The sequence below is a fragment of the Amblyraja radiata genome, chromosome 34 (assembly GCF_010909765.2).
Source record: "Amblyraja radiata isolate CabotCenter1 chromosome 34, sAmbRad1.1.pri, whole genome shotgun sequence".
Lineage (NCBI taxonomy): Eukaryota > Metazoa > Chordata > Chondrichthyes > Rajiformes > Rajidae > Amblyraja > Amblyraja radiata.
The window spans coordinates 17,439,903-17,453,224 of NC_045989.1; the positions used below are offsets into that span (position 1 = coordinate 17,439,903).

The following is a 13,322-nucleotide window of genomic DNA, read 5'->3' on the forward strand; positions in this document are numbered from 1 at the left end:
TCAGAAGGGAGGGGGGGGGGCTCAGGGGGGGGGTTTCAGAAGGGAGAGGGGGGTTCAGAAGGGAGGGGGGGGGGTTCAGGGGGGGTTTCAGAAGGGAGAGGGGGGTTCAGAAGGGAGAGGGGGGGGGGGGTTAAGAAGGGAGGGGGGGGGGTTCAGAAGGGAGAGGGGGGTTCAGAAGGGAGAGGGGGGGGTTCAGAAGGGAGAGGGGGGGGTTCAGAAGGGAGAGGGGGGGTTCAGAAGGGAGAGGGGGGGTTCAGAAGGGAGAGGGGGTGTCAGAAGGGAGAGGGGGGTTCAGAAGGGAGAGGGGGGGTTCAGAAGGGAGAGGGGGGGTTCAGAAGGGAGAGGGGGGTTCAGAAGGGAGAGGGGGGTTCAGAAGGGAGAGGGGGGGTTCAGAAGGGAGGGAGGGGGGGTTCAGAAGGGAGAGGGGGGTTCAGAAGGGAGGGAGGGGGGGGGGGTTCAGAAGGGAGAGGGGGGTTCAGAAGGGAGAGGGGGGTTCAGAAGGGAGGGGGGTGTCAGAAGGATTCTCCCGCGGGTTTTCCGCATCTTGCTACATTTATGGAGATTCTTATTAAAGGTCCGGACTGTCGCCCAGGCAACGCATTCCAGATCCCGGCCACAGCCAATGGGGCGAGCGCATCCTTTCAAGTTCGGGCCAATGAGGAGCAGAGAAATGATATTTGAAAGATTCGCGGGGAAAGGAGCGGAGTGAGGGAGCGCCCGGGCCAAGTGAGGGAGCGCCAGACAGACAGACAGACAGCGGCGGACCCACTGCCTGGCATCGAACACCCTCCCCTGGACCCCGCCGCTTGTTGTGTCCGCTGCTCCAGCCAGGGAGGGGAGAGGAGAGGCGAGGCAGCGCTGCCCCACCAGCTGAGCCGAAGCCGGAGACCGAGCACCGTTCCGCTGCCGCCTTGTATCCCCCCCCCCCCCAGCCTCATCCCCCTCCAGAGCCTCATCCCCCACCATGGCTTTCACCCGCCGGGCTGCGGTAAGTGTCTTATGTGTGATAGTTGAGGAGAAGACAAAATGTGTAGGAAGGGACTGCAGATGCGGGTTTACACTGAAGATAGACACAATACCTACCCCCCCCCTTCCATTGACTCCATGTACCCCCCCTGGTCACTATTTTGTGTCCGGCTACCTCTGGTTAAGTGTGGGCTCTGCCTCTTGCTGTGTGGCATTGCCCGCTCTCCCCTCCACCCCCTCCACCCCCCACCGCGGCCATATGGACAGTAAGTAACCCGCTTGCAAAGGGAAATAATAGTTCAAGTTGCCCGGTCACCCCGCGGACAATCGCCCCCCTCCTGTTCTCCAACACAACCGGTTTAGTTGTTCCAGCCACGGGGACCCGTGCCTTCATCTCCCGACCTCCTCATCTCAAACCCTTCCTGCCTCTACAAAATGGCGATATTCTCTGATTCACTTTTAAATAATGTGATCTGATATTGGATTAATTCAGTGACCATGCCGTCTTATTCATCGCAAAGCTTCTTTGAATTTGGTGTCAGTTTTACAATGCTTCACGAAAAACGTGCAATATTTTGTTTGAATAACATCTCTCGTTTTAAAGAATGTTGCATCAAATGGACTATTTGATTCGCAGTCCACATGCTGCCCGGCTTCCTGTTTCGTGGCTAGTGTTGCTGCTTTAAATTTCGATTGATTTTTCGTACAAAACTTTAAAAAACCTGTGTCTTAACGTGTAATTCTACATCTTTAGCGTACTAAAGCGATTCTGGTGTTGGAAAAGAATCGAGAATTATAGAATAGGCCAGATAGCTTGAAGAAAGCGAGGGAAGGGGTGGGGCAAGGATAAGTGAAGAGAAGACAAAGTGGTGGAAGAATCTGCAGATGTTGGCTTACACCAAAGATAGACACAAAATGCTGGAGTAACTCTGGGTCAGACAGCATGTCTGGAGGAAAGGAGCAGGTGACGTTTTGGGGCAACCTTTCTCTAAATGAGGAATTGGGTGGTGGAGAAAAAGGAGTTTGAACCAGGGTTGGGAAGTAGAGAAGACAGGGGATCCAAATGGTCAAATATAGTAATGAAGATGGCAAGTGAAATGTGTGCCAGGGTCAGTTGGAGTTCCCTGTTTCCCATAATGACCCATTTGTACTTGGCCTCATCTGGAGTAGCCTAGAACCCAATGGCGTGACCATTGCTGCCTACAATTTTGGGTAAAACTCCACCTACCCACTCCTCCTCATCTGCCTAGCTTGCTTCTCACACATGGTTTTCTTTCCAGTCCCCCTGCACCTGTCACCAGGTTCATTTCCCCTCCACCTCTTAGATGTGCCCATCACCCACGCGCTTCCTGCTCTGGGCCTCTCTTCCCCTATTCCTTAATACCCGCCATCTGTTCCATGTTACACTCTTTATCAGATTCCACCATTTGAACTGTTTTGTCATCTCTAGCCTTGTTTACTATCTTCACTCTTGACTCCACCCCTTCCTCTCGCTACTTTCTACTGACTTTGTACCCCCTGCTCCACTAGCATGAAGGGGCCTGACCCAAAACACCTGTCCATTTCACTCCACAGATGCTGCCTGGCAAATCGAGTTTCTCCAGCACATTATTTTTCACTCAAGATTCCAGCATCTGTAGTCTCTTTCCCCCTGGTGTCAATCTTGTTGGCATAACCACTTAAACCTCAATCGCTTCTCAACCTATCATGGAGGTCTACAGAACAGCAATCTGCCTTTTTTCTCCGCTCTTGAATGTCTGCAGGAAACTTTTCGTTCAACTTTCTTCCAATTGCCCGTGTCTCTAATTTCCATCTTCTCTCCAGGTTTCCAACTGCAGGTTATTTGATTGTTCAGCTACAAATTGATGGTCTGAGGTCTATTTCCAGTGGTTCTAGCCTGGATAATGTTTCTAATTATGTTTGGGGCAGAATTTCAAAGAGATCCTTGCCTCAACTCATCCAAGATGCCCCATCAAGGCTAGCCCCATTTGCCTGTTTTTGCCCCTCAAGCCTTAATGCTTTATTTATTATTGTCTGCCTCAACCACTACCTCTGACACTTGTTCCATATAGCAAAGTCTCTGAGTGGGGGAGGTGTGAGTTCCCTTGAGTTCTTATCAAATCTTCCCCTCACCATAAATCTAAGCCTCTAGTTCTCGATTCCTCGCCCCTGGAGGGGAAAATAACTGTGCATTTACCCTGTCTATTTCCCTCATGATTTTACAAGGTATCCTCTCTGTTCCCTGTGCTTCAAGGAATAGTCCTAGCCTGTCCAACCTATTCCTATAGCTCAGGCCCTCAAGTCCTGGCAGCATCAGGGTTTCTCAGCACTTTTGCAGCTTAATGGCCTCGTTCCTGTGGCTGGGTGACCAAAACCAAACACAATGCACTATACAACAAGTAAAGCCTCGCTAACATCCTGCAGTTTTGACTTGATTAATACACACCATTGATCTGGGTTTTGGAAGGCTGGTGAGAAATTGTCTCTATAACACTCTACATCTTCTGTTGTTAGGCTCTTCGCAACTTGGAGAACGTGGCGCCAGTATCCAAGGTCACTGGAGTCGCCCCACGGCCTGCTTTGGGTGACCTGGCCAATCGTGCTGTGACTCGGGCAGCTGAGCAGGTAGAATGCCCTTGAGCTTTGTGTCCTTCACTTTTATGTGGCAACAGCAGCGAGTTATCCAGCTGTTAACTTTGCCTTTTTTACTTTCTGCAGAAAACTAACAATGTGAAACTGTCCAAACCAGTAGCGACTAAACCAAAAGGCAAAGTTGTGCAGAAAAATGCTTTGAAACCCACTGTTCTAAAGAAGCAACCAGCAGTTGTTGAAGCAAAGCCCCATGCAATCCAAGAGCCCATTGAAAAGGTATGTGAAACTTGCTGTTTGCTCCTGAAGTGTACTGTAAGTTTTGTTTTTTTCCCCCTTCCACTTTCTAATCGTCTCTTTTCAAAGGTCCCTCTGTCTCCAACACCCATGGATGTGTCGATGAAAGAGGAAGACTTATGCCAAGCTTTTTCTGGAACCTTGTTAAAGGTGGAAGACATTGATGCTAAAGATCACAGTAATCCTCAACTGTGCAGTCACTATATAAAGGACATCTACAAATACCTGTGCCAACTTGAGGTGAGTAGATGCCGATGTCACTAAATTGTTACTCCTGAATTTGGTTAATGAAGTTGTGACCTGGACTTGGCTGAGTGCAGAAGGTCTTGAGCCACGTTGGGTGCACCTGGGAAAGGTTGGCCAGTTTGGCATCTTACAACCAGCAATGGACACAAAATGCTGGAGTAACTCTGGAGCATCTCTGGAGAGAAGGAATCTGTGATGTTTGGGGTCGAGACCCTTCTTCAGACTGACCAGCGGTCTATTTCCTTACAGCCACACAAATGTTCTTACAACCAGCGGCAAGGGTTAAATATCTGCTTGGCACATAGTCTGAGTAAGATGGGCAGTTTAACATGACAGGAATAAAGAACTTTCTTCCTCAGTGGTGGTTTGCAACAATTGTCACTTCAATTGTTCATCTCGCTTGCCTGAGATCTTCACTGGGGAATTGGCCAATGCCAGAGGGTTGTGGTGGAAGGGTGATATTCAGGCTAATGTCAGTGACCAATGGAGTTCTGCAGGGATCTGTTTGTGGTTTATACAATGTACATGTGAACAGACTAGTTAGTATGTTTGCAGATGACACCAAGATTACTGGGGTCATGGACTGTGAGGAAGGCTGTCAAACTATACAGTTTGGGCTATAGAAATGGGTGGAGAAATGATAAATTGAGTTTAATCTGAGCTGGTATGTGGTGTTGCACTTTGGGAAGTCAAATGTAAGGGCAAAATGTACAATTAATGACATGATCCTTCATGGCATTGAACAGAAGGATCTTGGGTCCAAGTCCATAACTCCGTGATAGTAGTAAAGAACATATGGTATTCTTGCATTCATAGGTTGGGCATTGAATACGAGTCAGGAAGTCAAGATTCAGCGTTTTACTACTTTGCTTAGGTTGCATTTGGAGTATTGCATGCAGTTCTGGTTGCTCCATTGCAGGAAAGCTATCAAGGCTTTGGAAAGGGTGCAGATGTGGTTTACTAGAGCGCTGCCTGGATTATAGGGGGCGTTAGCTCCAGGGAGAGGTTTGGACATACTTGGATTGTTTTTTCTGCAATGCGAGAGGTGTGGGAAGACCCAAGAAGTGTATAAAATTATGAAAGAACTGCTTTCCCAGTATTGAAAAATCACATTCTAGAGGGTGAATATTTAGGGTGAGGAGCAAGTATTTTGTGGGTAATGAGTTCCTGAAATGTGCTGTCAGAGGTGATAGTTGAAACGGATAAGATGGTGGCACTTAAAAGACTTTTGGATAGGCATATAGATATGCACGGAATGGATAGATCGACTGCAGGCAGATAAGAGGTCTTGGCACAAATATTGTTATGCTGTTCTGTTCTAATAACAACTGACACAATTGAGGATGAGGCAGTTGGTTCAATCGCCATAACCCTGCAGTTTATTACTGATGATGAGATAATAATAATAACATATTTTATTATCATTGCACAGAGGTACGACGAGAGGTATAACAGAGCCTCCTTTCCACAAAAGCAAGGTAGCAAGTGCATTGGGACACTAAGTCTTTCAAACCACCCTTTGCGTACACGACTCCACATCCCAATGTTGTTGGTTTTAAGTTGTCCTCTTGTCCAGCAGTGGTGGTGCCTTAATCTGAAGGATCTCTAACGTTGATTCCTCTCCAATCCAGTATCAAGGAAGTGGTGGACACTTGCAAAGTGTTTACTATGGGCATGAGCCATTACATGACATTTGTTCTTGATACAGGGCTATTAATTTGAAAACCAATTTTAGTCGTTTGCATAATATCCTAACGTCAAATGGCCTGCATCTGAACCAGTGTTTGGTTCACGTCAACATTAGGTGAACTTTAATCTTTCCCGTAGCTTTTTCCTTATCCCATTAAGGCTTACAACATCTGCTCATGCCTTGAACACTTACTGATTTATTTCTCTTTATTTCAGCACCAACACTGTTTTGTATAATGCTTGTCATTTTACCCCATGGCAGAGGCAGCAAACAATCAGACCTCATTACCTTGAGGGCCAAGAAATAAATGAACGGATGCGTGCAATCCTAGTTGACTGGCTTGTTCAGGTTCATTCAAGGTTTCACCTGCTCCAAGAAACACTCTACATGACCGTGGCTATAATGGATCGCTTTCTACAAGTAAATATCTCATTATGGGGGATAGAATGCCTTTGAAATGTGCAGTCTAATGTGTGTCTGTACATGTTCTGGATTTCATGGGGTGGGATGGATTTGTTTCCCAAATGATGTTTTGTGTTCCACAATAAAACATGTGTCCGGACTTTGAGAATTATTGCTGGACATCTAGGCAGTGGAGGTGGTCCATTACTTTGTATATGAGGTTCCTCTAAGAAATTAATTGGATAGCTGTTCAACTTTTATACAGTATACCTTGATCCTTTGGAGGTTGCATATGCATTTGGCAGGCTAGATTTGCCATTAGAGTTGGAGTCGTACAACACCAAAACAGGCCCTTTAGCCCAACTTGCCCATGCCAACTAAGATGGCCCACCTAAGCTTGTCCCACCTGCCTGTGTTTGGCCCATATCCTTTTAAATATTTCCTATCTATGCACCTGTCCAGATGTCTTAAATGTTATTCTGTAACTTGCCTCAATTACTCCATGCCAGCTTGTTCTATACACCCACCCAGCTGTGGGGAGGAGGGGTGGGTTAGTATTTAGGTACCTATTACATTTTACCCTCGCTGTAAACTTGTCCCCTGGCTTTTGATTCCCCAACTCTGGGTAAAAGACTGCGTTCACCCTATTTATTCCCCTCGTGATTTTATCCATCTCCAAGATCACCCCATGGCCTCCTGTGATCCAAGAAATAAAGTCTTAGCCTGCTCAACCTCCCCCTATGACTTGGGTGACAGTCCTGGCAACATCCTTGTAAGTCTCCTATGCGCTCTTTCCAGCTTAACAATATCTTTCCTATAGCAGGAAGATCTAAACTGAATGCAATACTCTAAGTGTGGCTTAACTAATTCTGTTACAACTGTAACATAACATCCCAACTTCTCTAGTCAATAGATAAGACACAAATTGTGGGACAGGCAGCATCTCTGGATCGAAGATACTCCAATGTACCAAAAACCATTGACCACCTTATCTATCTTTGACATAATTTTCAGGGAACTATGTACCTGCACTCCTAGATCCATCTGCTCTCCAACACTTTCCAGTGCCCTGTCATTGTCTCACACTTATCTGCATTAACCATTCATTGCCCTGTTGATCAAGATCCGGTTTGGGTAACCATCTTTACTATCTACAATACCACCCCCATTCTCATCCAAATCATTAATGTAAGCCGCCTTGAAATACACCACTAGTTACAGGCTGCCAGTCTGAAAAACAACCTTCCACCATCACCCTCCCATGAGGCCAATTCTCTATCCAGCTGGCCAGCTCTCTCTGGATCACAGAGCAGCTCGCCAAGCAGATCATTTTGATTAGTACAGGGGTTATGGGGATAAGGCTGGAGAATGGGGTTAGGAGGGAGAGATAGATCAGCCATGATTGAACGGTGGAGTAGACTTTATGGGCGTTCAAAGGACAGCCATGTTTACTTCTTGGGTTTTTGAGTTGTGGTACTGCACCTCCTGGGACAATGGCTGGGGAAGTTGGGTATTGTCACTATTCTGGGCTCCAGATGTCCATACACGTGACCCAAAATGAACATTAAAACAAACCTGTGTAGGAAAGAACTGCAGATGCTGGTTTAAATGGAAGGTAGACACAATACTGCAGCATCTCTGGAGAGAAGGAATGGGTGATGTTTTGGGTTGGGACCCTTCTTCAGACCTGTTAAACATTGTGCCTCTGTATATAGTTATATAATCTAATGACCTTATTTGCTTCTGTTATGTAATATTTGGAAATGCATCTTTTTAGAGCCAGCCTGTTTCTCGGAAGAAGCTCCAATTAGTTTCTGTGACTGCCATGCTGATAGCGTCCAAGTATGAAGAGACGTTTCCACCTGCAATTGGAGACTTTGTTTACATCACAGACAATGCATACACCAAGGAACAAATCATACAAATGGAAATCCTCATTCTCAAAGAGCTTGACTTTAATTTGGGTCGTCCACTTCCTCTGCACTTCCTGAGGCGTGCTTCAAAGGCTGGTAATGTAAGTACAACGTTTGGCCTCTGTAATGGCTGCAAACGCCTCGCTACTAAGATTTCAGAAGTTGGAGCTGACACGGTTGCCAACTGTAGTTTGTGATTTGGTTTCTGAGCAGTTGGGTCAGTGGTTACTGCTTTTGTTTTGAGCCTTCTATTTTAACAAGCAGGTAGATGCTGAACAGCACACTCTTGCCAAGTATCTGATGGAGCTGACTGTTATAAACTACAGCATGGTGCACATCTACCCATCTGAAATAGCAGCCGCTGCACTTTGTCTCGCTCTCAAAGTCCTCGATCAAAGCAAGTGGGTAAGTTTGCTCGACTTTGATATCTTTCTCATGGTTTGCAATTACTGCCCATGGTTTGCATTTGAATATATAACAATTCCAAGGAGGCCTCTGGTGGAAAGAGTAAGGTTCAGTTCCTTCAAGTCTTTCCAAGTTTTTTGTCTGGTTTCCATAGTTGCTTCAGATGCCCTCTTGCCACTTCCCTGCAGATTCTCAACATGAGTTGGATCTAACCAATTGGTTTTCCATTCAGGATGCAAGGTGCATGTGAGTTGTTGGTATCACTGGTGCTTGTTGTACCCAAGCAGTAGCTTGCTTTAGATCCCATAGTGTAATCTTCTTCTTCTTCTTGCGTATGGCGTGCACAGCCTAAAGTTGTAGGACAACTTGTTCTATTTGATCTTATTTGATTATGCATGCCGGGTTGATTGCATTCGTCGAAACCCCCCCCCCCCAATAGTGTAGTAAGGTGGACTGATGTCTCTGTTAGTGACATCTTGAGTGAGAATGTCATCAGATGACCTAGCTCTTTATTTGGCCATGGTTTGATTTGAGCTACAATTTAGAGATTTTCCACTAATTGTCTCTAATTTGCCAATACTGCTACAAAGGCTAAGCTGAATGTCTAAATTACAAAACCATGAACTTTATTTTTAGACCGCAGATCAGCAGTACTATACTGGCTACACTGAGGAATCCTTGCAGTCAACTATGAAGCGCATGGCCCAGAATGTGGTGAAAGTAAATGATGGCCTCACAAAGCATGTTGTAAGTGTAAACCCAATTGAGATTTTGTAACTTTTAACTACTTCACTGGTTTAATCTTTGTTTCTCTATTTTCCAGGCCATAAAGAACAAATATGCAACCGCTAAACTGCTGAAAATAAGCACTATCCCTCAACTTAAGTCACCAATTGTCAAAGAACTGGCCGCTTCTGAATTGTAACCATCTCGAAAATAATGAACATTTTTGCACTTTTTTGGAGATTTTAACAGACTGCTGCTAATTGCACTGCTCAGACATTGAACTGTGGTGCATGCCCTAATTTCAATCCTATTGAACTGTGCCATCAGTTTTTAGTCACTCCATTAGGATTTCTTGTCCTAACTCTGGCTCCTGCAACAGTTTCTCTATTTGGAGAGTGGTCAGCATTATTATCATCCCACCAGTTGTGAGCAGCTGAGATCGGTAATGTAACTAGCCTAATGCTCTAAATGTGTATGTACATTTTAAAGTTATGCCTTTATAATGCTAATTTCAAAATTAAAAACTTTTTTAAGACTGTGGGGTGACTGTTTAAACATTCCATAGTTGAAGCACCTGGTGTTCACCTTGTCTATAGGATGTCTATTTAATGCAATCATTTCCTGTAAACCCAAATTTTACTGTGGGGTTAGATGTTGCGAATGGCTACTAATTTTTAAGATGTGGGCTTTGTGGTTCAATTAGTGTAGAAGGGGCACATTGGCCACTTCTGCTGCCCAGTGCATCCTGTTGGGAAGGAGGAACTGGCATCATGCCAATGCAGTTATCAAACCTTAATGTTCAGATGCAGAATTTGCCTTGCACATCTACCATTGACTCTAGGCTGTCTGGTTTAACAAACTGAGCCAAATAGATGATTCCTAATTAGCTAAGACTGCTAAATAACATAAAGTGTTCAGATTGGGTATGTCAGGGAAACTAGTGCAATCAAACATTTGGGTCCATTAATAGCAGATTCCAGATTTTAATCCAGTTTTACTGAAAACTGCAAATTTTGACTGTTTGTATTTTACTAACTCATTCCTGTAGAACCAAAGTATTTTGGCCTAGTGCATGGATTGGATAGTGACTGAGCAGCAGCCCGAGGCAAAATATTAGTTGATCGTGTTTGTTTTTTGGGTGTGAGGCTCCTTGTGGTTGCTTCAACTTCAATCCTGTGGTGTTGCTAGATGTTGAATCTGAGCACCAGAGCTACACTGTAGCATTTGTCAAGTAAATGATTTGGTTACCATCATCCTTGATGTAAATTCAACCCAGATTAACTCTTGTGCCAGTTAGCACAATAAAGTGTTCACAGCATAGATGCAATTAAGTTTATTTATGAAATAAAACTGCAAGTCCCTTAAATGTGGAAAGTATAATTGAGGGTGGGATGTAATAGCAACAAACTTAAACTGCACCTGTTTCATTAGTGGCTGAGATGGCCTTGTCAAGATTTATCCTCCTTCCTGAATTTTGAGATATTCAAAGTAAAATCAACACTGTTTAATGTGAAGCTTTATGCGCAGCCTGAAGGAGACCAGATATTAACTCCTTAATGAGCTTGTGAGCAAGGTATTAATTGAAACTGGCAGTATATAGACAAAATAAATGTAGCCATTAACTTTGTCATTAATGTTGCTTTTGGAGAAAGACCCTATATACCAATAACCCCAGAACTATCTCCATAACCTGTACTGTATTAAATAGGACATGTGTTAAACAGTGAAAATAGATTGACATTGCAAAAGTCTTAAACACACAGCATTTTAATAACAGTGAGTATCATCCTTTCGATATTTCCACTGAGCCAGTCACTATCCAAGCTAAATAGGCAACTTGGTTTCTAATTAGCGTTGGTCAAATCTCAGATCAAAATTTGTTTTGGTTATATTGAATTGTTTGTCAATGTGGGAATTTTATATTTTAAGTATGTGTTCACAATTTAAGATTCAACTGTGTTGCCTTTTGCTTTGTCAATGTTGCTTAGGTCTAACAGGAAAACTAGGAGTACATTGATAGGCACAGACGAGTTTCAGAATCCAGTTTTTTTTAATACGGTAAAAGGGGAAAGCAAAACATTTCTGTAACTTCAGTTCAAATACAGCATTTAACATGGACCAGCCACATTTATGCAATAAGGCACTACATTGCAATTGTTTCTTTTTTTGTACTAAGCAGTCTGGTCAAAATACAGTCTGCAGTACTGGTGTGGACCCTGGTAGAAAGTTTGTTTTTAATAATTTTAAATTATTTTCGAGAGAACACTCCATTCCTCTGGGTGTTAAGTGCAGCAAACATTCTTCATACATGAGTCAGCAGCAAAGTTCAGTGTTTTTCCCAACTTAGAATGTACTTCTAGTGGGAAGTTTTTATATTTAATCACTAATGTTCCTGAAGAAATAGCAGATCACTAAAATTATAAAAAAGTAAAGCTTTAATTGATAAAGGATAAAGCAAAAATAAGAACCCCCTATGTAGTTATTTTATGGTCCAACTTAACTGCAACATTCTTCTAAACTACATCCAGTATTGGGAAATGTATAAATACAATAAATTACAGCTCCTTCAGTTTTATCACAAGAGTAGATCAGGACTACAGCTCTGATGCATACATTTACAAACATATACAGTGTTTCAATGTCACACTGTACGGTTGGTGTCTGTGCTATACTTCCATTTTCTTTATCTGTATATTCTAATAACTGCTTTTATATCTTGGCAACGTAGTTGTTGGGGAACAGTCCTTGTTTCCCTCTTAGTCGACCGATCCACCAGCCTGAAGGATCTATGATGAAAAGAGAGCATTGAGATATACCACCAGGACAGTGTTGATAACATCATTCATGTGTAGACTGTACCTTAAATTGATACAATCAATGAAAACAGGTCTGCCATGAAAGTGGCATGAGGTCAGCATTTACAGCTTTTCATTTCTCCAGAGCTCGGGTGGCGATTCACCTGATGCCCAGTGTTTTGTTTAGTTTTGAGACACAGCGTGGAAACAGGCCCTTCAATCCACCGAGTCCGCACTGACCAGCAATCCCCGCACACCATCCTACACATACTGGGGACAATTTACATTTATACCAAGCCAATTAATCTACAAACCTGTACGCTTTTGGAGTGTGGGAGGAAACCGAAGATCTCGGAGAAAACCCATGGGGAGAACCTACAAACTCCGTACAGAAAGCGCCCGTAGTCGGGATTGAACCCAGGTCCTCGGCGTTGCAAGCATTGTAAGGCAGCAACTGTACCGATGTGCCACCATGCTGCCCCATTTGTTACACTTTAGGGCTAAGCTTCCCCATATATACTGTCATGTATCGGCAGTGAAGACTGCCCTTCTGTGACTGACTCGTTTGATCAGCAAGATCCCACTGTTAAATAATGTTGGAGTTTGTCGTTAGGTGGGCCATGGGATGCTCTACGTTCACCAAGGAGGAGAAGCCACAGTTTTAACATAGCATTAGAAAAAACAGCACAGTACTCTCCGAGTACTGCACCAAAGTCTATGTTCTGAAATGATGTAAAAAGAAAAAGTGGAGACCATTTACACTCCTGTCTCGCCTCCCAAAAATAAATTATGGTTTAATTTTGGGTGAGATGTTTCATTTGGCCCTTTTAGGTGGATATCTGCTCACAGCACTATTGGAACCCGATGTCCAAGCCAAAACCGATCCTTCAATTAATGATATTAAAATAGTGGTTGATTTAAATTGTTGCTTCATTAGTGAGGTTCTGCTGACTGCAAGTAGGTCGCTGCCTCTCCTTATGCAGGCTGTTGCTTGATAATGAACAGGTTCAATTCATTTAAGTCAGAAAAATCCACAAAGATCAAGTGATTATGGTAACTATCTCCACACTACAGGTAGTTCTGCTGTAATATTGTGTTTAAAAACAAATTGCATCAATGCACAAAATGGGGTTAGGGGGCTAGAAGGTGTCACTCACTAACACAATTATTTGTTCTCAGTGGTCTACTTTTGTTACTGTAATCTACAATAACTGAAGGCTGTATTGTTTAATTACACAATGGTCAATAGAACTGATCGCAAGTCAAGATCAATGGCCTTCTGTAGTAAGACGA

General features: G+C 43.8%; 2 protein-coding genes across 4 annotated transcripts in view; one reads left to right on the forward strand and one right to left on the reverse strand.

The window, feature by feature from the left end:
- The first annotated feature begins 679 nt into the window (after window positions 1-679).
- Window positions 680-9,772, forward strand: ccnb2 (cyclin B2). Of its 2 annotated transcripts, none has more exons than XM_033050260.1 (9): window positions 680-988; window positions 3,481-3,591; window positions 3,685-3,834; window positions 3,922-4,092; window positions 6,050-6,208; window positions 7,968-8,204; window positions 8,365-8,508; window positions 9,145-9,255; window positions 9,332-9,772. In XM_033050260.1, the coding sequence occupies exons 1-9, from the start codon at window positions 965-967 to the stop codon at window positions 9,431-9,433; spliced, it is 1,209 nt and encodes a 402-aa protein (XP_032906151.1). In that variant the 5' UTR covers window positions 680-964; the 3' UTR covers window positions 9,434-9,772. The 2 variants fall into 2 exon arrangements, with proteins under 2 accessions (XP_032906151.1, XP_032906152.1); XM_033050261.1 differs by having other exon boundaries at window positions 8,368-8,508.
- A 1,493-nt stretch (window positions 9,773-11,265) lies between these two features.
- The window catches only part of myo1e (myosin IE), a 106,953-nt gene continuing 104,896 nt past the window's right edge, over window positions 11,266-13,322 (reverse strand). For both annotated transcript variants that reach the window (XM_033050259.1, XM_033050258.1), the window contains one exon: window positions 11,266-12,020. In XM_033050259.1, coding sequence (XP_032906150.1) covers window positions 11,944-12,020 — 77 coding nt within the window. In that variant the 3' untranslated portion in view covers window positions 11,266-11,943. The remainder of the gene's footprint in view (window positions 12,021-13,322) is intronic.